The following is a 25,727-nucleotide window of genomic DNA, read 5'->3' as shown; positions in this document are numbered from 1 at the left end:
AAGACATTTCATATAGACACACACCAATCTCAGTGTACGTAATTATATATATATAACATTTTATTGTTCAAACATAAATAAAGACATTTCATGTGTGTATAGTTTCTCAGTAGAGTACATATATATTATACCATGCCTGTATTCATGTCTGTATATTATACCATGCCTGTATTCATGTCTGTATATTATACCATGCCTGTATTCATGTCTGTATATTATACCATGCCTGTATTCATGTCTGTATATTATACCATGCCTGTATTCATGTCTGTATATTATACCATGCCTGTATTCATGTCTGTATATTATACCATGCCTGTATTCATGTCTGTATATTATACCATGCCTGTATTCATGTCTGTATTGTTTCTCAGTAGAATTACTTTCATGTCTTTATCAGGTTGTCAGTCACATGGAGGAACTATTACAAACAGCATATGGAAAGTATACTTCATGGCAAACAAAGAGAAGTGGAATGCTGGCAAGATAGTCAAGATGGTATACTACCATTTGTATTCATATGTATGGAGAGTTGTTGGTTGGATGTCAGGTGTTGATAGTAGCACTTGTACATGTAGATAGATCATTCCACATACAACAATGGTAAATCATAGAAATAAACCAATGATTCTAATTACTTAGGAGTAATAATTCACCTTTACAAGTCAACACCCATTGTCAAATTGTTCAGCAAACTGGTCATTTGTTCATTTACTGCCAAATAGTAAATGTATACACAATTAAAATTACAAATGTATAGTTGATCAGTTGTACGTAGTACTCCATTAAATGTTGCTTGAAGGTTTGTTTGAAATGATCTAAACAGTTTATGTTGACAGGGATAATCAAAATGTTTTGCACCAAAAAAAAAAAGAAATAGAGAATTGGCCTGTGTTCAATCTGGCATGATATGGATATACATGTAGTTTTTGATAAAAGCAGAATAGAGTATCATAGTCATGACTAGTAACTCTAAAATAATCATACAAAGAATGTGATTGTTGATGGATTAAACCATAAATATAAGAGCCTACTAAATATTTATGAAGTTTGAAAATGTCTCGAATATTCAACTTAATAAACACAGGAGCTGAATGGTCCAAAAAAGATTTAAACAATATTGTACAAACAATCATTTTTTTACCTCCTGTAAGTAGAGGTTATGTTATGCTTCTGTGTGTGTTTGTATGTATGTATGTATGTTTGTGTTTGCGTGTGTGCGTTCGTCTGTGGACACAATATCTCAAAAAAGTACTGCATTGATGCTGAATGAAACTTGCTACATATCTTCCATATGCTAATCACAAGAGCTGGTGAGATGTTGGTAAACATCCAATGAACATTAATTAGTCATTTGCATTGCATGGTTTTTAGCAGAACTTAACTGATAAGGCTCAGTAGTGCTATAGGCATGGTGCAGTGTCTGATCGACCATCTGTCTAAGAATTATAATGAAAACATTCCAAACACAGAAGGGAGATTAAAAGACTAGGAAATGATGATGATAAACCATCCTTCTGATGAAAACATAGAATGATATAGTGAAACAATTAAAGCAAAAGTTAGAAGATTCGTACAATGTACTAGCTGAAGGTGCTGAGATAACAGCCAGAGCAGCATGGATAGAAGGTGCTGAGATAACAGCCAGAGCAGCATGGATAGAAGGTGCTGAGATAACAGCCAGAGCAGCATGGATAGAAGGTGCTGAGATAACAGCCAGAGCAGCATGGATAGAAGGTGCTGAGATAACAGCCAGAGCAGCATGGATAGAAGGTGCTGAGATAACAGCCAGAACAGCATGGATAGAAGGTGCTGAGATAACAGCCAGAACAGCATGGATAGAAGGTGCTGAGATAACAGCCAGAGCAGCATGGATAGAAGGTGCTGAGATAACAGCCAAAACAGCATGGATAGAAGGTGCTGAGATAACAGCCAGAACAGCATGGATAGAAGGTGCTGAGATAACAGCCAGAGCAGCATGGATAGAAGGTGCTGAGATAACAGCCAGAGCAGCATGGATAGAAGGTGCTGAGATAACAGCCAGAGCAGCATGGATAGAAGGTGCTGAGATAACAGCCAGAACAGCATGGATAGAAGGTGCTGAGATAACAGCCAGAGCAGCATGGATAGAAGGTGCTGAGATAACAGCCAGAGCAGCATGGATAGAAGGTGCTGAGATAACAGCCAGAACAGTATGGATAGAAGGTGCTGAGATAACAGCCAGAACAGCATGGATAGAAGGTGCTGAGATAACAGCCAGAGCAGCATGGATAGAAGGTGCTCAGATAAGAGCCAGAGCAGGATAGTAAAATATTGCGTAGTGGAAAGTAAAATATTGGGTACTGGAAAGTAAAATATTGGGTAGTGGAAAGTAAGATATTGGGTAGTGGATAGTAAAATATTGGGTAGTGGATAGTAAAATATTGGGTAGTGGAAAGTAAAATATTGGGTAGTGGAAAGTAAAATATTGGGTACTGGATAGTAAAATATTGGGTAGTGGAAAGTAAAATATTGGGTAGTGGATAGTAAAATATTGGGTAGTGGAAAGTAAAATATTGGGTAGTGGAAAGTAAAATACTGGGTAGTGGATAGTAAAATATTGGGTAGTGGAAAGTAAGATACTGGGTACTGGATAGTAAAATATTGGGTACTGGAAAGTAAAATATTGGGTAGTGGAAAGTAAAATATTGGGTACTGGATAGTAAAATATTTGGTAGTGGAAAGTAAGATACTGGGTACTGGATAGTAAAATATTGGGTACTGGAAAGTAAAATATTGGGTAGTGGAAAGTAAAATATTTGGTACTGGATAGTAAAATATTGGGTAGTGGAAAGTAAAATATTGGGTAGTGGAAAGTAAAATATTTGGTACTGGATAGTAAAATATTGGGTACTGGAAAGTAAAATATTTGGTAGTGGAAAGTAAAATATTGGGTACTGGATAGTAAAATATTGGGTAGTGGATAGTAAAATATTGGGTAGTGGAAAGTAAAATATTTGTTACTGGACAGTAAAATATTGGGTAGTGGAAAGTAAAATATTGGTTACTGGAGAGTAAAATATTGGTTACTGGAAAGTAAAATATTGGGTAGTGGAAAGTAAAATATTTGGTACTGGACAGTAAAATATTGGGTAGTGGAAAGTAAAATATTGGTTACTGGAAAGTAAAATATTGGGTAGTGGAAAGTAAAATATTGGTTACTGGAGAGTAAAATATTGGTTACTGGAAAGTAAAATATTGGGTAGTGGAAAGTAAAATATTGGTTACTGGAAAGTAAGATATTGAGTACTGGAAAGTAAAATATTGGGTAGTGGAAAGTAAAATATTGGGTACTGGAAAGTAAGATATTGAGTAGTGGATAGTAAAATATTGGGTAGTGGAAAGTAAGATATTGGGTAGTGGATAGTACAATATTGGATTCTGGAAAATATTGGGTAGTGGATAGTAAAATAGTGGGTACTGGAGAGTAAAATATTGAGTACTGGAAAGTAAAGTATTGGGTAGTGGATAGTAAAATAGTGGGTAGTGGAAAGTAAGATACTGGGTACTGGAAAGTAAAATATTGGGTACTGGAGAGTAAAATATTGGGTACTGGAGAGTAAAATATTGGGTACTGGAGAGTAAAATATTGGGTACTGGAAAGTAAGATAGTGGGTACTGGAAAGTAAAATATTGGGTACTGGAGAGTAAAATATTGGGTACTGGAAAGTAAGATAGTGGGTACTGGAAAGTAAAATATTGGGTACTGGAGAGTAAAATATTGGGTACTGGATAGTAAAATAGTGGGTACTGGAAAGTAAAATATTTGGTACTGGAAAGTAAAATATTGGGTACTGGAAAGTAAAATATTGGGTACTGGATAGTAAAATATTGGGTAGTGGATAGTAAAATATTGGTTACTGGAAAGTAAAATATTGGGCACTGGAGAGTAAAATATTGGGTACTGGAGAGTAAAATATTGGGTAGTGGAAAGTAAGATACTGGGTAGTGGAAAGTAAAATATTGAGTACTGGAGAGTAAAATATTGGGTACTGGAGAGTAAAATATTGAGTACTGGAGAGTAAAATATTGGGCACTGGAGAGTAAAATATTGGGCACTGGAGAGTAAAATATTGGGTACTGGAGAGTAAAATATTGGGTACTGGAAAGTAAAATATTGAGTACTGGAGAGTAAAATATTGGGTAGTGGAAAGTAAGATAGTGGGTACTGGAAAGTAAAATATTGGGTACTGGAAAGTAAAATATTTGGTACTGGATAGTAAAATAGTGGGTACTGGAAAGTAAGATAGTGGGTACTGGAAAGTAAAATATTGGGTACTGGAAAGTAAAATATTTGGTACTGGATAGTAAAATAGTGGGTACTGGAAAGTAAAATATTGGGTACTGGAAAGTAAAATATTGGGTAGTGGATAGTAAAATATTGGGTAGTGGAAAGTAAAATATTGGGTAGTGGAAAGTAAAATATTGGGTAGTGCTAGTGGATAGTAAAATATTGGGTAGTGGAAAGTAAAATATTGGGTAGTGGAAAGTAAAATATTGGGTACTGGATAGTAAAATATTGGGTAGTGGAAAGTAAAATATTGGGTAGTGGATAGTAAAATATTGGGTAGTGGAAAGTAAAATATTGGGTAGTGGAAAGTAAAATATTGGGTAGTGGATAGTAAAATATTGGGTAGTGGAAAGTAAGATACTGGGTACTGGATAGTAAAATATTGGGTACTGGAAAGTAAAATATTGGGTAGTGGAAAGTAAAATATTGGGTACTGGATAGTAAAATATTTGGTAGTGGAAAGTAAGATACTGGGTACTGGATAGTAAAATATTGGGTACTGGAAAGTAAAATATTGGGTAGTGGAAAGTAAAATATTGGGTACTGGATAGTAAAATATTTGGTAGTGGAAAGTAAGATACTGGGTACTGGATAGTAAAATATTGGGTACTGGAAAGTAAAATATTGGGTAGTGGAAAGTAAAATATTTGGTACTGGATAGTAAAATATTGGGTAGTGGAAAGTAAAATATTGGGTAGTGGAAAGTAAAATATTTGGTACTGGATAGTAAAATATTGGGTAGTGGAAAGTAAAATATTGGGTACTGGATAGTAAAATATTGGGTAGTGGATAGTAAAATATTGGGTAATGGAAAGTAAAATATTGGGTAGTGGAAAGTAAAATATTGGGTAGTGGAAAGTAAAATATTGGGTAGTGGATAGTAAAATATTGGGTAGTGGAAAGTAAAATATTGGGTAGTGGAAAGTAAAATATTGGGTAGTGGAAAGTAAAATATTGGGTAGTGGAAAGTAAAATATTTGTTACTGGAAAGTAAAATATTGGGTAGTGGAAAGTAAAATATTGGTTACTGGAGAGTAAAATATTGGTTACTGGAAAGTAAAATATTGGGTAGTGGAAAGTAAAATATTGGTTACTGGAGAGTAAAATATTGGTTACTGGAAAGTAAAATATTGGGTAGTGGAAAGTAAAATATTGGTTACTGGAAAGTAAGATATTGAGTACTGGAAAGTAAAATATTGGGTAGTGGAAAGTAAAATATTGGGTACTGGAAAGTAAGATATTGAGTAGTGGATAGTAAAATATTGGGTAGTGGAAAGTAAGATATTGGGTAGTGGATAGTACAATATTGGATTCTGGAAAATATTGGGTAGTGGATAGTAAAATAGTGGGTACTGGAGAGTAAAATATTGAGTACTGGAAAGTAAAGTATTGGGTAGTGGATAGTAAAATAGTGGGTACTGGAGAGTAAAATATTAGGTACTGGAAAGTAAAATATTGGGTACTGGAAAGTAAAGTATTGAGTACTGGAAAGTAAAGTATTGGGTAGTGGAAAGTAAAATATTGGGTTCTGGACAATATTGGGTACTGGATAGTAAAATATTGGGTAGTAGAAAGTAAAATATTGGGTAGTGGAAAGTAAAATATTGGGTACTGGAAAGTAAAATATTGGGTATTGGAAAGTAAAATATTGGGTAGTGGAAAGTAAAATATTGGGTACTGGAGAGTAAAATATTGGGTACTGGAAAGTAAAATATTGAGTACTGGAGTAAAATAGTGGGTACTGGAGAGTAAAATATTGGGTACTGGAAAGTAAAATATTGGGTAGTGGAAAGTAAAATATTGGTTACTGGAAAGTAAAATATTGAGTACTGGAGAGTAAAATATTGGGTACTGGAAAGTAAAATATTGGGTACTGGAGAGAAAAATAGTGGGTAGTGGAAAGTAAAATATTGAGTAGTGGAAAGTAAAGTATTGGGTACTGGAAAGTAAAATATTGGGTAGTGGAAAGTAAAATACATTTGCATTCTATGGTAAGAAGAGAATTTAACGTGAGATTTGATATAGAACAAGAGATGAAACACAGTGAAGCCAAGTTGGCAACATTTTATAACATTTTGAACTTCCTGTAACATGGTTGTTTATTGTTTGCATCTGTAAGTGATCAATTTGGTGTAGATATTTAACAAAAGAAAAATGATCTCACATATCGCAAAGATAACCTGGCAACACGACCATAGCAACAGCCATATGATGATGTATATCGCAAAAGATAACGGATTCATAGACAAGTGAACAAACATTCAATGTATGCAAATATGCCTAGCAACAAGACCATAGCAACAACCAAATGATCGCATATATTGTAAAGATATCAACGGGGATTAATAGAGAAATAAATTAACATTGAAAAATGTATGTAAATGTACCTATCAACAATACCATGCCCACAGCACCATCCAAATGATCATGTATATTGTAAAGATAACAGGAATTAAATAGGCAAATGAATAAATATTCAAAACATGTATGCACATATACCTAGCGACAAGACCACGTTCATAGCAACTGCCGTATGATGATGTATATCGCAAAGATAACATCTGGGATTCATAGATAAGTAAATGAACATTCGAACCAGATTTAAACTGAATGCCTCCCGTAAGGGCAAAACCATAGGTTTTTGGGCCTACACACTTTGTTGGAATGCAAACCTCTGAACTATAGCTATTATACATGATGTACATACCACTTAATTGGTAAATTGATGATACGAAACTGTATGAAGTTTGAAGCTTACATAGTTAACATATTGTCTAATTATTTAAAAAATCATTCATTATGCAAATTAACCATTTAGCTTATAATAACATTATCAAGCTTTAAATGGCGCACACATGGCTTTAGCCACAAATACATATACTAAATTATCTGATATTTTAAGTTTTCATTCTAAAGATATTGCCAACTTATCGAAATGATTACTTATGGAAATTACACGTTGCAATTAAAAACTACACAAACAACTACATCAAAAGGTATGATTTTTTTATGGTTGATGAATGTATCACGTTAAATGAAATTTGAAATTTGCATTCTTAAGATATAGCTTAATTACCGAAAATTATCAATTATGCAAATGTGTATGGTCATACCTAATATAATCAGTAAACAAGAAGGGAGAGAGTGGTCTCAGGTTTTGATGTTTTATGAAACAACATGCCAACCCAACAAGGTTAAACCTGATGGACACATGGGGTTCCTGAATGTGGCGAGACGCAAGTCTGTAGTAATTCCCGCCAGAACTATTAAGAAAGTGGTTGGTAATGGACGATGGTCTAAAGATGGTACTTTTACGGCAATGGTTGAACGAATCCAGGTAGCAGTTAGTGCTTTACCCAAGAATTTGTTGTTGATCCGATCCTATGGTGATGTCCATTTGCTGGTGTACTGGTAATGATTGCCAGCTTAGGAAACGAAAGTGTCCCTTTACAACCTCAAATTCGACTTGATATGATTATGTATATTGCAAAGATAACAACAGCGATGGCCGGTTAGGCAAGTGGATAGACATCCAAAAGGTGAATACAAATATGCCTAGCAACAAGATCATGCCCATAGCAACAGTAAAATGATGGTGTATATGTTAAAGGTAACAACAGGGCTGTATAGGCAACTAGATAAACATTCGGCAAATAAACACCTACAATATACCTAGTATGGCTGAGCATGTGGATAACAATTATTTTTAAATGTACAGTTGTGCTACAACGCCATTGGCGCTATTTTTCCTGTGTTTTGCAGAATTATTTTAAAGATGAATACCAATTTCACATCCTGGACTTTCATGCCATACGTGAATGGACATAACGTCATGATGTAAATGGACATAGACGTGACGTCATGCTGGACATGGATGGATGTGTTATCATACCATACATGGATGTACTCATGCCATGCCATGCCATGCGTGGATGGACGTGACGTCATGATGTAAATGGATATATGGACGCGACGTCATTGAGTATGTGAATGGCGTTGACATTGTGTTGTGTGTAGATGGATGGTATAATGATAGATGGATATATATATATATATATAGACAGAGTCAATCTTTCCAATAAAGACTGAGATAGGCTTCTCTAATTTTAAACTTTCGTGCATCTTTGTAAGACATTAGTCTACTTTTATAGGTCGTTCCTTTACATTCTTCTGGTAGTAAGAAACCTCCATCTGGTGGAATTTTCAAAAGTTGTGGTCCTCCAAATGTGCCATGGAAACCAACTTTTCTATTTCTTGGAACGTTGTGTTCATATGTACCAGGCCTGTAGGTAAGAAGTAAACTTGTCCTTATGATGATGGTGGTGTGGGGGACGTATGTCTTGATAGTGATGGGGGTATTTGGCCAAAAACAATTACAGATGTTCAACAAACAAAATTCTCACCGTTCAAGTCTATTTCGCTAGTTTAGTACAATGATTAAGATAAATGTATGACAAGGAACCATATATACTGCTAGTAATACATTTGAGACTACACAGTTCTTTATTCAGTCACTTTGATTTCACATTTAGGTTATTTAGCTGTCCGAAAAGCTGGAGATTCCTTGCCACCAGTTCTACAGTTAGTGGACAGTGGAAACACAGTAGCTTAGTTGACATGTACATGTACAACTTATGTATGATCAGAGCGCCAGGTCACAGTATATATATATATAAATTGTGATAAACTCATTTTAACCAACTTTTTCTATTCAATTGACATTTGATCTGCCCTTCATGTTATATACTTTTACTTGAAATTGGAGTAACCTAAATATGCGTAGGTCGGGCCCGTAAAACAGCACCTGCCTTTATATTTGGGGATAATGCCATAATGTGTTGTACAGATGAAAACTCACCCCGGTGTAAGGTCATGGTCTCTATGTACCTTAGGGAATCGTAAAGCTCCTGTGTTGAACGGTTTTAAGGCAGGACTGCAGGCCATTGGTTCATGAACTTCTTTGAAGTATGTATTCACTGATGGAGTCTCTTTCTAAAATAAAATAATAAATGCACTGTCAGACACATCGTAAACATTAAGAATTGTACATGTATGATGTTCAAATAACAACATAGAACAATTCCACCAACAGTTTCAATGAAAAATGTTCGATAAAAGTTTTTATTAAACTAACAAGCTCTGTATGGAAACTAACTGTAAACAATGTAATCCTATATAGCTGTGGTCTTAACATAAAACGTAATGAGACAAACTGAAAATGAAAAAGACCTCAAAATTAATGAATATCCATGAAAACATGAAAAACAAAACAAATATATCGCTTCTTCTGTCTAGGCAAGTTGATTCATACCTATCATTGTTGTTATTGTTGCACTAGGAACTCCTGGTTGTTGCAATGGTTAGTCTGTGGTTGCTGGGTGAATGCATATCATTTGACATTTTGGTTATTGCTATGGTTAGTATGTGGTTGCTGGATGAATGCATATCATTTTGGTTATTGCTATGGTTAGTATGTGGTTGCTGGGTGAATGCATATCATTTTGGTTATTATTATGGTTAGTATGTGGTTGCTGGATGAATGCATATCATTTTGGTTATTGCTATGGTTAGTCTGTGGTTGCTGGGTGAATACATATCATTTTGGTTATTGCTATGGTTAGTATGTGGTTGCTGGGTGAATACATATCATTTAAAAAAATGTTTGTTCCCTTGCGTAATCATCCTTGTCTCTGCAATATAAACTAAGATTTCACTGTTGCTTTTGGCGTGAGCTTATTGTTAAGCATATATATATATATATATATATATATATATATATATATATATATATATATATATATATATGTCCATTTTATGAACATTTAGGAAGCCTTCAGTTATTACAAGGAGGAGGGCCGTGGGAAATCAAGCTCGGTCTATGGCATAAAATGTGACACCCCCCTCCACCAGTCCACTGTGCTAAAAGTGACGCTCCCTCAATCTCCTTTCTCTAAAATATGACCCTCGCCTGTTTAGATATTTCAATGAAATGTTTTTAACACCGCTCAAAGATTAGTTGTCAGGAGGTCCTGGGTTCGAATCCACTAGAGACAGGCGATTTTTCGGTGGTAAGATTCCACCCACCATATAGATGGCTTTTAAAGTTGTTTCCCATTATTACCATCATAGTGACTTTGTTTGTGTATTAAATCAATGCTTATATTTGGATCTAATTGGTTAACCAAAAGGCCAAAACTCCCAAAGACAAGAAGAGTGCTCAATTGACAACCAGGACAGAGGTCAACATCTCCACACCACCACATTATCCGCAATATGTTGCCACCCTGTTCCTCCTATACTGCTGTGAGACCCGCTCCTCTCCGCAATATGTTGCCACCCTGTTCCTCCTATACTGCTGTGAGACCCGCTCCTCTCCGCAATATGTTGCCACCCTGTTCCTCCTATACTGCTGTGAGACCCGCTCCTCTCTGCAATATGTTGCCACCCTGTTCCTCCTATACTGCTGTGAGACCCGCTCCTCTCTGCAATATGTTGCCATTCTGTTCCACCTATACTGCTGTGAGACCCGCTCCTCTCTGCAATATGTTGCCACCCTGTTCCTCCTATACTGCTGTGAGACCCGCTCCTCTCTGCAATATGTTGCCACCCTGTTCCTCCTATACTGCTGTGAGACCCGCTCCTCTCTGCAATATGTTGCCACCCTGTTCCTCCTATACTGCTGTGAGACCCGCTCCTCTCTGCAATATGTTGCCACCCTGTTCCTCCTATACTGCTGTGAGACCCGCTCCTCTCTGCAATATGTTGCCACCCTGTTCCTCCTATACTGCTGTGAGACCCGCTCCTCTCTGCAATATGTTGCCACCCTGTTCCTCCTATACTGCTGTGAGACCCGCTCCTCTCTGCAATATGTTGCCACCCTGTTCCTCCTATACTGCTGTGAGACCCGCTCCTCTCTGCAATATGTTGCCACCCTGTTCCTTCTATACTGCTGTGAGACCCGATTCTCTCTGCAATATGTTGCCACCCTGTTCCTTCTATACTGCTGTGAGACCCGCTCCTCTCTGCAATATGTTGCCACCCTGTTCCTTCTATACTGCTGTGAGACCCGCTCCTCTCTGCAATATGTTGCCACCCTGTTCCTTCTATACTGCTGTGAGACCCGCTCCTCTCTGCAATATGTTGCCACCCTGTTCCTTCTATACTGCTGTGAGACCCGCTCCTCTCTGCAATATGTTGCCACCCTGTTCCTCCTTTACTGATATGAGACCCGCTCCTCTCTGCAATATGTTGCCACCCTGTTCCTTCTATACTGCTGTGAGACCCGCTCCTCTCTGCAATATGTTGCCACCCTGTTCCTCCTTTACTGATATGAGACCCGCTCCTCTCTGCAATATGTTGCCACCCTGTTCCTTCTATACTGCTGTGAAACCCACTCCTCTCAGCAATATGTTGCCACCCTGTTCCTCCTATACTGCTGTGAGACCCACACGACAACTAAATGCACTACATTTCACTGGTATGTTATCATCATGGCAGTGGTGGGGAACAAAAGTTTCATTCTAGTATGTCAGTTTTTCTGTGCATCCCGGAAGGAAGAGAAGATATAACAGTAGCCATGTGATAACATTAGTCCCATGAGGCATGGTGATTAGAAGAACGGTATTGAAGAAATTATTTTAGATTTTTTTTTAACTTTGACCTTTAGATACAAAGAAGAACAAAATATTGCTTAAAGTAATATTTATAATAATCAAATGGATGTGGCGACATCCTAGTGCTAGGAAGAAGAGCACAGTTATGTACCAGCTGTGTGCCTCACAGCCCCATTACAGGGTATATTTCTCCACAGTCCTGGTACATGGTGGTGAAAAATATGCCTGTTGCATGGATGTGGAATACCGCCTCTGTGCCACGACTGTTTTGCACATCCCAGTACCATAGCTGTGTACTGCATACCTGTCACACAGTTGTGCACATACATGTAACACCTATGGTAGAATAACACCCTCCAGCAACCCTTTTGTTCTTATCCGACTAGCATTGCTCACACAGCTGGTGCATGGCTATGGGAAATACCTACATTACAGCTATGCTCACATAGCTGGTATATGCATAGCTATGGGAAATACCAATGCTTCAGTTATGTTCACGTAGCTGGTACATGGCTGTGGGAAATACCTACATTACAACTATGCTCACATAGCTGGTACATGGCTGTGGGGAAAATGTTGTGTATGTGGATGTTATAAAAACCTATGCTACATTGCTATTTTTAACATCCATGTTACATTGATATTGGCAAACCAGTTACACATCTGTCAAATCTAGGTATGTTACACCTAGTGTGCTGGCCAGAACTGTTACAGGGATATTTTTCACACAGCTGGTACAGCCTCCATGGCTACACTGAGCTGGTACAGTCATGCGCACAACCCTGTCCTAAGTATGTGAATATTACAGGGGTGTGCATGGTTCCCTGTGTATAATCTCAGAAAATGTAGCTGTTAAACAACCACAGACAAGCATTTGGGAATAAAATGAATGCAGCGTATGTATAATCTATAAAAGTAATACAAGAAAAATAAGTCAAATATTGGTATATAATATATGTCTGTCACCGACATGACTTGTTTACCTTACCCGATATGCGGCATTGGCCTTTGGATACATCGTCCTGGTTACCATAGGATATCCTTTCAGACTTGTAACTCTTTGATTCATTGTGTACATAAACCCATTGATCTATGAAAAACAACAATACATGAATTTTTGACCCATTGACCAATGGGGTAACAGTAATACAGACTGACCCGTTGACCAATGGGGTAACAGTAATACAGACTGACCCGTTGTTCAATTGACCGAGGGCAAAACATAATGATTGACTTTAAGTGTGACTTATTGTATCAACTTGTTCATCGGAAAGGAGTAGAATAGTAAGGACATAAACCCAATATATATTGATAAATACTTCTATTTCATTTAGGGAGCCTTCATCAATTACAGGGGCTGGGGAAATTTCGGGGCAGTGGTGGACCAGTCCCAGAATTAATAGTTTAAAAGAATTAATTCGTTTTCCATGTCTGACAGTATTTAACTATGTTTTTGAAATATTTTGGCAGGGGAAATTGAGGGAGGGTCACTTTCTAGAATGACGGAATAAGGGAGTATCATATTTTACGCAATAGCCATGTTCTCATTTCGCACACGCATGCACAGACAGACAGACAGACAGACAGACAGACAGACAGACAGATAGATAGACAAGACATATTTGCATACATACGCCTTGTATTTACTGCATATCTTACCTTATTAGTACTGTAAGTACCAGGTCCTACATTTGGTGTTGAATCTGACTTCAGTACAACTCCTGCACGTGTAGGTGGTACTTTACTTGGATATACTGGCCTGTCTGAAGATGTCCCAAATGAAACATTTCTTTTAACGTCCCTGCCAAGAAGTTCTGAAAATTATAATTTAAAAGAAAATGCAATGTCAGTATAATTAGTCATTGATTGTGCCACATGGGTTCTGTCCACCACCACCACCAGCACAACAACCCATCAGGTCCACAACTCACCACGCCCGCAGCCAATCAGGCCCACAACTCACCAGGCCCACTGCCCACCAGGCCCATAGCTCACCAGGCCCACAATGCGCCAGGCCCACGTCTCACCAGGCCCACAGCCCACCAGGTCCACTGACCACCAAGACCACAACTTACCAGGCCCACTGCCCACCAGGCCCACAACTCATCAGGCCCACAGCCCGCCAGAGCCACATCCCACCAAGACCAGGCTCACAGCCCGCCAGAGCCACATCCCACCAAGACCAGGCCCACAGCCCACCAGGCCCACAGCTCCCCAGGCCAACAGCCCACCAGGCCCACAACTCACCAGGCTCACAACTCACCAGGTCCACTGACCACCAAGACCACAACTTACCAGGCCCACAGCCCACCAGGCCCATATCACACCAGGATCACAACTCACCAGGCCAACAGCCCACCAGGCCCATAGCTCACCAGGCCCACAACGCACCAGGCCCACACCTCACCAGGCCCACAGCCCACCAAGATCACAACTCATCAGGCCCACGGCCCAACAGGCCCACATCCCACCAAGACCACAACTCACCAGGCCCGCAGTCCACCAGGCCCACAACTCACCAGGCCCACTGCCCACCAAGACCACAACTCATCAGGCCCACATCCCACCAGGTCCACAGCCCACTAGACCCACAGTCTACTAGACCCACAACTCACCACGTCCACTGCCCACCAGATCCACAACTCACCAGGTTCACAGCCCACCAGGTTCACAGCCCACTATGCCCACAACACACCAGGTCCACTGTCCGCCATACACACGGCCCACAAGGTCTACAGCCCACCAGACCCACACTCCACTAGCTAGGGCCACAGCCCACCTGCACCAGGTCGATATCTCACCAGGTCTACATCCCACCAGGCCCACAACTCACCAGGCCCACAGCCACCAGGCCCACAACTCACCAGACGCACAGCCCACCAGGCCCACAACTCACCAGTCCCACAGCCCACCAGACCCACAACTCACCAGGCCCACAGCCCACCAGGACAACAACTCACCAGGCCAACAACTCACCAGGCCCACAGCCCACCAGGACAACAACTCACCAGGCCCACATCCCACCAGATCCACAACCCAAGTTAGACCCACAGTCTGCTAGGTGCATAACTCACCAGGACAACAACTCACCAGGCCCACATCCCACCAGATCCACAACTCACCAGGTCCACTGCCCACCAGATCCACAACTCACCAGGTCCACTGCCCACCAGATCCATTACTCACCAGGTTCACAGCCCACCAGGTTCACAGCCCTCTAAGCCCACAACCCACAAGGTCCACTGCCCTCCATACACACGGTCCACAAGGTCTACAGTCCACAGGGCCCACAGCCCACCATGTGCACATCTAGCCCACCAAAGTCCACCAGACCCACACTCCACTAGCTAGGTCCACAGCCCACCAGGTCGATATCTCACCAGGTCTACATCCCACCAGGCCCACAACTCGCCAGGCCCACAACTCACCAAGCCCACAACTCATCAGGCGCACAGCTCCCGGGGCCCACAACTCCCCAGGCCCACAGCCCACCAGGCCCACAACTCATCAGGGCCACAGCTCCCGGGGCCCACAACTCCCCAGGCCCACAGCCCACCAGGCCCACAACTCATCAGGCCCACAGCTCCCGGGGCCCACAGCCCAGCAGGCCCACAACCCATCAAGCCCACAACTCATCAGGCGCACAGCCCACCAGGCCCACAACTCACCAGACGCACAGCCCACCAGGCCCACAACTCCCCAGGCCCACAGCCCACCAGGCCCACAACCCATCAGGCCCACAGCTCCCGGGGCCCACAGTCCAGCAGGCCCACAACTCGCCAGGCCCACAGCCCACCGGGCCCACAACTCATCAGGTCCACAACTCACCACGCCCGCAGCCAATCAGGCCCACAACTCACCAGGCCCACTGCCCACCAGGCCCATAGCTCACCAGGCCCACAATGCGCCAGGCCCACGTCTCACCAGGCCCACAGCCCACCAGGTCCACTGACCACCAAGACCACAACTTACCAGACCCACTGCCCACCAGGCCCACAACTCATCAGGCCCACAGCCCGCCAGAGCCACATCCCACCAAGACCAGGCTCACAGCCCGCCAGAGCCACATCCCACCAAGACCAGGCTCACAACTCACCAGGTCCACTGACCACCAAGACCACAACTTACCAGGCCCACAGCCCACCAGGCCCATATCACACCAGGATCACAACTCACCAGGCCAACAGCCCACCAGGCCCATAGCTCACCAGGCCCACAACGCACCAGGCCCACAGCCCACCAAGATCACAACTCATCAGGCCCACGGCCCACCAGGCCCACATCCCACCAAGACCACAACTCACCAGGCCCGCAGTCCACCAGGCCCACAACTCACCAGGCCCACTGCCCACCAGGCCCACAACTCATCAGGCCCACTGCCCACCAGGCCTATAGCACACCAGACCCACAACTCACCAGGCCCTCAGCCCACCAGGCCCACAACTCACCAAGCCCACAACTCACCAGTCCCACAGCCCACCAAGACCACAACTCATCAGGCCCACATCCCACCAGGTCCACAGCCCACTAGACCCACAGTCTACTAGACCCACAACTCACCACGTCCACTGCCCACCAGATCCACAACTCACCAGGTTCACAGCCCACCAGGTTCACAGCCCACTATGCCCACAACACACCAGGTCCACTGTCCGCCATACACACGGCCCACAAGGTCTACAGCCCACCAGACCCACACTCCACTAGCTAGGGCCACAGCCCACCTGCACCAGGTCGATATCTCACCAGGTCTACATCCCACCAGGCCCACAACTCACCAGGCCCACAGCCACCAGGCCCACAACTCACCAGGCGCACAGCCCACTAGGCCCACAACTCACCAGTCCCACAGCCCACCAGACCCACAACTCACCAGGCCCACAGCCCACCAGGACAACAACTCACCAGGCCCACAACTCACCAGGCCCACAGCCCACCAGGACAACAACTCACGAGGCCCACATCCCACCAGATCCACAACCCACTAGACCCACAGTCTGCTAGGTGCATAACTCACCAGGACAACAACTCACCAGGCCCACATCCCACCAGATCCACAACTCACCAGGTCCACTGCCCACCAGATCCACAACTCACCAGGTCCACTGCCCACCAGATCCACAACTCACCAGGTTCACAGCCCACCAGGTTCACAGCCCTCTAAGCCCACAACCCACAAGGGCCACTGCCCTCCATACACACGGTCCACAAGGTCTACAGTCCACAGGGCCCACAGCCCACCATGTGCACATCTAGCCCACCAAAGTCCACCAGACCCACACTCCACTAGCTAGGTCCACAGCCCACCAGGTCGATATCTCACCAGGTCTACATCCCACCAGGCCCACAACTCGCCAGGCCCACAACTCACCAAGCCCACAACTCATCAGGCGCACAGCTCCCGGGGCCCACAACTCCCCAGGCCCACAGCCCACCAGGCCCACAACTCATCAGGCCCACAGCTCCCGGGGCCCACAACTCCCCAGGCCCACAGCCCACCAGGCCCACAACTCATCAGGCCCACAGCTCCCGGGGCCCACAGCCCAGCAGGCCCACAACCCATCAAGCCCACAACTCATCAGGCGCACAGCCCACCAGGCCCACAACTCACCAGACGCACAGCCCACCAGGCCCACAACTCCCCAGGCCCACAGCCCACCAGGCCCACAACCCATCAGGCCCACAGCTCCCGGGGCCCACAGTCCAGCAGGCCCACAACTCGCCAGGCCCACAACTCATCAGGCGCACATCCCACCAGGCCCACAACTCACCAGACGCACAGCCCACCAGGCCCACAACTCCCCAGGCCCACAGCCCACCAGGCCCACAACCCATCAGGCCCACAGCTCCCGGGGCCCACAGTCCAGCAGGCCCACAACTCGCCAGGCCCACAGCCCACCAGGCCCACAACTCCCCAGGCCCACAGCCCACCAGGCCCACAACTCATCAGGCCCACAGCTCCCGGGGCCCACAACTCCCCAGGCCCACAGCCCACCAGGCCCACAACTCATCAGGCCCACAGCTCCCGGGGCCCACAGCCCAGCAGGCCCACAACCCATCAAGCCCACAACTCATCAGGCGCACAGCCCACCAGGCCCACAACTCACCAGACGCACAACTCCCCAGGCCCACAGCCCACCAGGCCCACAACCAATCAGGCCCACAGCTCCCGGGGCCCACAGTCCAGCAGGCCCACAACTCGCCAGGCCCACAGCCCACCAGGCCCACAACTCATCAGGCCCACAGCTCCCAGGGCCCACAGCCCACCAGGCCCACAACTCGCCAGGCCCACAGCCCACCGGGCCCACAACTCATCAGGCCCACAGCTCCCAGGGCCCACAGCCCAGCAGGCCCACAACTCACCAGGCCCACAACCCACCGGGCCCACAACTCATCAGGACCACATCCTGCCAGGGCCACAGCCCACCAGGCCCACATCCCACCAGGTCCACAGCCCACTAAACCCACAGTCTACTAGGCACTTGATCCACAACTCAGCAGGTTAACAGCCCACAAGGTTCACAGCCCACTAAGCCCACAACCCACCAGATCCACTACCCCCATACCTTTGAAATGAATCATTGTATTTTAGTAAATTCTTATCACACTGTCATAGAGAATATTTTAACATATGCCTTCGCCATCTTGTTTAACAACATCACCAACGATGAGTTGAATGCACTGGAGAGAGTTGTCCGGATAGTACAGAGAATCATCGGCACAGAATTACCATCCTTACACTCAATCTATCAATCCAGATTCATTTGCAAAGCTACATCCATCATAAAGGGTTCTAGTCATCCGGCACATTCATTAGCATCTTAAACCAGTCCCAGGATATTTCACCATTTGTTTTAGTGTTATATTTGTCTCAGCATTGTATCTTTTTAGCATCATGTGCGTTTTGTATCGTTTGATGTATAATTATCACACCAATTTTATCTTCTTCTTTTTTTTTTAATTGCATTTTCTTTGCTACGTTTTATTCATTGTTGTTTTCTTTCCAGTCCAAATCCAATAAGTTTCTGTTTCCAACTTTCATCAACTTTCTTATGTAGTTATCTAGGTGAATTCTTACGGCCAACCACAACATGCAATAATGTGAAGCTTTTATAGAATGTTGTAGCATAGATCGCACAGTAGGAGTTTTTAAGGCCAAGAAAAAAAGAATTGTTTCTGGTCAGTGTGCCTCACTTAAATACCCCACTTTGACCTTTTGTTTCTCGTGTTTGTCCAGCCAATGCAGACTGCAGATCCAAGGGAAAACACAAAACAACTCTCCCTACTTCAGGGAAGACAACTGCAGAACTAATCATGAACAATTAAAAAATCTCGCATCGTTACAACACTTTAGACAACATTTCCTGACTTTCTTGTTGTGGCCCACAGCCTGGGACAGGGTCTAATTACCGAACATATGCCATTAACTTATTTAAACTAAAAGGTACATCGATAGTATTTTCAGGACAGATGCACTTTGGTAATGCAAATATATGAACCATATTATATTGAATTTGAAGCGTGCATTCGTGAGATATAGCCTAATTACCGAAAAGCATTACTTACGCAAATTGCTCATTAATATTCATGGATGTTTACCAAAAACTTAATCGGTTCTTGTCATTACCCTATGGGACGCGTGTACCAAATTTCGTTTGAATTGAGCCAGTCGTTGGTTATACAGACACTAACACAGACAGACACACACACACACACACACACACACACACACACACCCACACACACACACAGACTTTTCATCCCTAATACATATAAGGAGTATGAACCATGAGTTATAGGTAGGTGTGAAATTAACAAATTGTCATTGAGGTGTTTTGATGATAAAATATATTTACTGGATGATGGCATGTAGTCATTATGAAATTCTAAGTGACTGGGTGAAATGACTACAAACGTAACTACAACGTTATATTAAGAATTCGTTTGATATCAGATATTTAAATTAGTTACAAATGTGTACTTTCTTAAGCTTGTTATCGACATCTGATATTTTAAGTAGTAGGGAGATAAAACTACTAAATTTCTATCATGAGAGATCCCTTGGTGAATTCCCTTTTAAGTTGGTTGTGCGCATGCGTGAATTCCTAGATGCGTGTGGTTTTGGGATTCTATGTATGAAAAAGGATTAGTAAATTTAAAAATGTATAAAGAATATATAAGAAAGATAGCAAAAATTTGATATTGGGATTCAGGCAGGAAAAAACACTAGAAATTGTATGAAATTCTAATGTCGTTCCGGAGTTGATTGAAAGTGCGCAGGAGAAAACTTTCCTATATAAAAAAATATATACGAACGAATTTCGGATTCTGGCAGAAGAAAACACTAGAAATTGTACTTTCGTTCCAGAGTGGATCCAAACGTGTGTTCGTATTCGCAAGTTCTATACTACTATCATCACTAAATTAACTTCGTAAGGTATAGTCATATTCTATATTCTGTCTTCCTCTAGTCGGACAAACATTACTCGACTTCGATTCGTGGTATAACAATGCCGCTTATGTCACCAGTGTGTTTTTCTTGACGGACATTCTGAGCATTGGGATTGTGTATATATTCCACAGTGTGTAGAGTACCAGTTAAGTTTGATTGGACAGACATGGTTGTACATTGGTTGTTGAGTATTAGTCGGTTCAACCATAAGACAAGTTAAGACATTTGAACCTATGGTTTGATTTATTGGTTAGGTTGATTGATTACTTTATAGGCTTATCTCTTCATATCAATAATAAAAAAGTTGAAACTGTACAACTCAAATATCTATTTAGGACTGAACATGGTGAAATTCCACTACTGTTTAGTAAACCAAAAATGTCGGATTAAGAGAAATTACGAGCGACCAAATATTTACTTTTGTCGAATGAAATAATTCAGTTTCTATAGTCTTGATAGTTTACAAGTACCTGTATACTGAACAAAATACTTTGACATTAGGTTTATAAATTAACTATATTTGATAAGGTGACAAGTCAATGCTACTTTAGTTTTTCTCTAATGGCCAGAGGTCAATGGAACCAATTTGTGAAGTTAGCAAGAACACATAATAAGCACACTGTACCCGGTATGTATGTGTGATAATGATTTTAAAACGCAGTGACAAGAAGATACCCATAGGATCCTAGTCAACATACCTTGAAATACACTGACTCTTGTAGAGTCTACTTTGTTGAAAGAAATGACGAATTGAAAAAAAAGAAGAAGACTTTCAAACAAAGCTACCAAATAATTGACAGACTGGTATCAAAGCTACCAAATAATTGACAGACTGGTATCAAAGCTACCAAATAATTGACAGACTGGTATCAAAGCTACCAAATAATTGACAGACTGGTATCAAAGCTACCAAATAATTGACAGACTGGTATCAAAGCTACCAAATAATTGACAGACTGGTATCAAAGCTACCAAATAATTGACAGACTGGTATCAAAGCTACCAAATAATTTCGTTTGACACCATATCAAATTGAACTTCGATTTGTTACACTAAAAAACGAGATATCAATGACTATGCCTACCTTCTATACTCAGTCTGTTCAATGACTATGCCTACCTTCTATACTCAGTCTGTTCAATGACTATGCCTACCTTCTATACTCAGTCTGTTCAATGACTATGCCTACCTTCTATACTCAGTCTGGTCAATGACTATGCCTACCTTCTATACTCAGTCTGTTCAATGACTATGCCTACCTTCTATACTCAGTCTGTTCAATGACTATGCCTACCTTCTATACTCAGTCTGGTCAATGACTATGCCTACCTTCTATACTCAGTCTGGTCAATGACTATGCCTACCTTCTATACTCAGTCTGTTCAATGACTATGCCTACCTTCTATACTCAGTCTGGTCAATGACTATGCCTACCTTCTATACTCAGTCTGTTCAATGACTATGCCTACCTTCTATACTCAGTCTGTTCAATGACTATGCCTACCTTCTATACTCAGTCTGTTCAATGACTATGCCTACCTTCTATACTCAGTCTGGTCAATGACTATGCCTACCTTCTATACTCAGTCTGTTCAATGACTATGCCTACCTTCTATACTCAGTCTGTTCAATGACTATGCCTACCTTCTATACTCAGTCTGGTCAATGACTATGCCTACCTTCTATACTCAGTCTGTTCAATGACTATGCCTACCTTCTATACTCAGTCTGTTCAATGACTATGCCTACCTTCTATACTCAGTCTGGTCAATGACTATGCCTACCTTCTATACTCAGTCTGGTCAATGACTATGCCTACCTTCTATACTCAGTCTGGTCAATGACTATGCCTACCTTCTATACTCAGTCTGTTCAATGACTATGCCTACCTTCTATACTCAGTCTGTTCAATGACTATGCCTACCTTCTATACTCAGTCTGGTCAATGACTATGCCTACCTTCTATACTCAGTCTGGTCAATGACTATGCCTACCTTCTATACTCAGTCTGGTCAATGACTATGCCTACCTTCTATACTCAGTCTGTTCAATGACTATGCCTACCTTCTATACTCAGTCTGTTCAATGACTATGCCTACCTTCTATACTCAGTCTGTTCAATGACTATGCCTACCTTCTATACTCAGTCTGGTCAATGACTATGCCTACCTTCTATACTCAGTCTGGTCAATGACTATGCCTACCTTCTATACTCAGTCTGTTCAATGACTATGCCTACCTTCTATACTCAGTCTGTTCAATGACTATGCCTACCTTCTATACTCAGTCTGGTCAATGACTATGCCTACCTTCTATACTCAGTCTGTTCAATGACTATGCCTACCTTCTATACTCAGTCTGTTCAATGACTATGCCTACCTTCTATACTCAGTCTGTTCAATGACTATGCCTACCTTCTATACTCAGTCTGGTCAATGACTATGCCTACCTTCTATACTCAGTCTGGTCAATGACTATGCCTACCTTCTATACTCAGTCTGTTCAATGACTATGCCTACCTTCTATACTCAGTCTGTTCAATGACTATGCCTACCTTCTATACTCAGTCTGTTCAATGACTATGCCTACCTTCTATACTCAGTCTGTTCAATGACTATGCCTACCTTCTATACTCAGTCTGTTCAATGACTATGCCTACCTTCTATACTCAGTCTGTTCAATGACTATGCCTACCTTCTATACTCAGTCTGGTCAATGACTATGCCTACCTTCTATACTCAGTCTGGTCAATGTTGCCATTTTGACGTCGAGTGTACCAATAGGTAATAACCTTCACACATATATTGATAACGCTATCAGAATCACCTGTGTCGTCAAGAAACCTTGGACGACATGATACGCGCATGCGCTTAGTTACTATATACATTCAGCTTATACATTCACGAATACGACAAAATTATTTAACGGTCGGTACAAAATGCAGGTACAGGTCAGGCCAGGCCAGGTGAGGTATCGACTGAATATTTTTTATTTATTCACATTCAGATCCAAAGATGTGAAGATGTCTTCTGTTCTAGATTCATACTCATTATTGTACATACTAGGTGCATTCAAGAATAAAAACTTTTTGCCAACTACAGGCGTTTTTAGAATGTTGCACATGAAAATCAAAAAATATGGCAGCGCAGACACCCGCACTCCCATTTCGTGCATTTTCAGTATTTATTGATAACACAGGACGATTTGCACAACTAAAATATATCAATGCAATATGAAGATAAATAACGACCTTGCAGGTGAATATTTCAGGACTGGAAATATGTAACCCTAACTCAGAGGGTAAACATTTGGCAGTTTGCAAACATTGATAAAAACATCTTGAAAATTAACATCTCAATTTTTTGTCGAGATGTTATGTTTACGTAAACGCGTTTCAGGTGAAAAGGTCAAAGGTTATTCAGTGGGCGATATAACATGCATCTTAACAGTCCTTAGAATTTAACAGTTGAAACATTGTGTGTAACAATAAGAATGCTTACACTACGGCTAGACCGACTTGGCCAATCAGAGGCCTTGATTTCAGTTGGTTATATGGAGCCATAACCCACTCTTTCTTAGGGGTATGAACTATATTACGCTCAGCACACATTTTGGAAAAGATCCGTTTGAGCCAATCACGCCGTAGTATAAGTAAGACAGACAACGAGTTCGGTAGGGTCATGTGCCAAAAACTCAGGGGCTACGCCTTCAGTATTTACAGGATGGGGGGGGGGGGGGGGCTGGAGGAAATCACATATGGTCTGTTAAGTAAAACATGACCCTCCCTCCATTCTCCATTTGTAAAAGGTGACCCTCCCCTGTCCCATTTTGTAAAACATTACCCTCCCCATCACAATTGCATATACTGAACGTTAATCAATATTCCCATTATATGTATACATACAAATTAAATGATTTTGATGCTGTATTAGAAAGCAATATTTCTACATATAAAGTGACAAACAGGAAAAGACTGGCTAGTGACCTTTCTCTTATAATCATACACAATATAGTTAGTATCTAAAATGTGCTTTCTATGTTGTGCATACTCTGCCTGATCTGGTCACTTGTAAAAGTTCTCTGATATCATCATCATCATCATCATCACCATCATCATCATCATCATCATCATCATCATCATCATCATCATCATCATCATCATAGTTTAACAACAACATGCACGGACAGTAGTGTGAGGGATAAGGTGAAATGCATCGTTTTATTGAACAATTTTCTTACAATATGTGTATTTTTATTTTTGTACTGCATGTAAAGTACTCGTAAAAATAAAATAAATGTTGAGTGCTCATCTCACTTTTACATCTCAAAACACACAAAACAAATTGACAATCACTGAATCTTCAATTTGGTCACAAACTACGGATTGTAAAATGTAACCCTCTCACAAACATTATAATGCAAAATATGACCCTCCCCAAGAACAGATTTGTAAAGTGTGACCCACCCCCCGATTCCTCCGGCCCTCCCCTCCTGTAAATACTGAAGGCTCCCTTAATAGTACGGTTGATGCTGTGAAGAAGTGCATCCGGACGCCATGCTGTCTCATATGGGGAATCTTTTATTTCTCCAAGCTCACATAGAGGGCGACATTACATAGGTGGTACAACATACATAATTATAATTTCAATGTAAGTACATCACATGACCTTGATGTTTATATTATCTTTGACTAATAAACTGATATAAAGCTTTCATTTGCAAAATGTCCGTGGTCTTACAAATAAGTCAAATCAATGTTTTGAACATTACAACTACCACATTACGTACAGGGCAGTTTTTGTTTTAAAATAACTTGAACAATACAATTCAAACTGAAAGAGTTCAAAGTGAGTAAAATATCATATACAACATTAATCACTACTATATCAGTTCAAATGTTATATACAACATTAAGTACTACTATATCAGTTCAAATGTTATATACAACATTAAGTACTACTATATCAGTTCAAACATTAATCACTACTACCGGTATATCAGTTCAAATGTTATATACAACATTAATCACTACTATATCAGTTCAAATGTTATATACAACATTAAGTACTACTATATCAGTTCAAATGTTATATACAACATTAAGTACTACTATATCAGTTCAAATGTTATATACAACATTAAGTACTACTATATCAGTTCAAACATTAATCACTACTACCGGTATATCAGTTCAAATGTTATATACAACATTAATCACTACTATATCAGTTCAAATGTTATATACAACATTAAGTACTACTATATCAGTTCAAATGTTATATACAACATTAAGTACTACTATATCAGTTCAAATGTTATATGCAACATTAAG

At 41.6% G+C, this 25,727-nt stretch overlaps 2 protein-coding genes across 3 annotated transcripts in view; one reads left to right on the top strand and one right to left on the bottom strand.

Moving 5' to 3' along the window:
* Positions 1 to 8,274, top strand: part of LOC144448256 (general transcription factor IIH subunit 1-like) — a 60,962-nt gene extending 52,688 nt beyond the window's left edge. The window contains exons 11-12 of one of the 2 annotated variants that reach the window (XM_078138436.1): positions 401 to 498; positions 8,093 to 8,274. In XM_078138436.1, coding sequence (XP_077994562.1) covers positions 401 to 490 — 90 coding nt within the window. In that variant the 3' untranslated portion in view covers positions 491 to 498; positions 8,093 to 8,274. Of the gene's footprint in view, positions 1 to 400; positions 1,096 to 8,092 lie in introns of those variants that run through there. The other variant, XM_078138435.1, reaches the window with a different exon arrangement.
* A 122-nt stretch (positions 8,275 to 8,396) lies between these two features.
* LOC144448605 (ciliary microtubule-associated protein 3-like) lies at positions 8,397 to 13,931 on the bottom strand. Its single transcript, XM_078138882.1, has 5 exons — positions 13,907 to 13,931; positions 13,603 to 13,757; positions 12,932 to 13,033; positions 9,189 to 9,322; positions 8,397 to 8,613 (listed from the first exon to the last, which is right to left on the bottom strand). Exons 1-5 carry the CDS (start codon positions 13,929 to 13,931, stop codon positions 8,397 to 8,399), a joined length of 633 nt encoding a protein of 210 aa, XP_077995008.1.
* Positions 13,932 to 25,727: the final 11,796 nt, after the last annotated feature.

The sequence above is a fragment of the Glandiceps talaboti genome, chromosome 17, assembly GCF_964340395.1.
Source record: "Glandiceps talaboti chromosome 17, keGlaTala1.1, whole genome shotgun sequence".
Classification (NCBI taxonomy): Eukaryota; Metazoa; Hemichordata; class Enteropneusta; family Spengelidae; genus Glandiceps; species Glandiceps talaboti.
The sequence above is the reverse complement of the archived record's forward strand: the minus strand, read 5'-3'. Positions and strand labels throughout refer to the sequence as shown.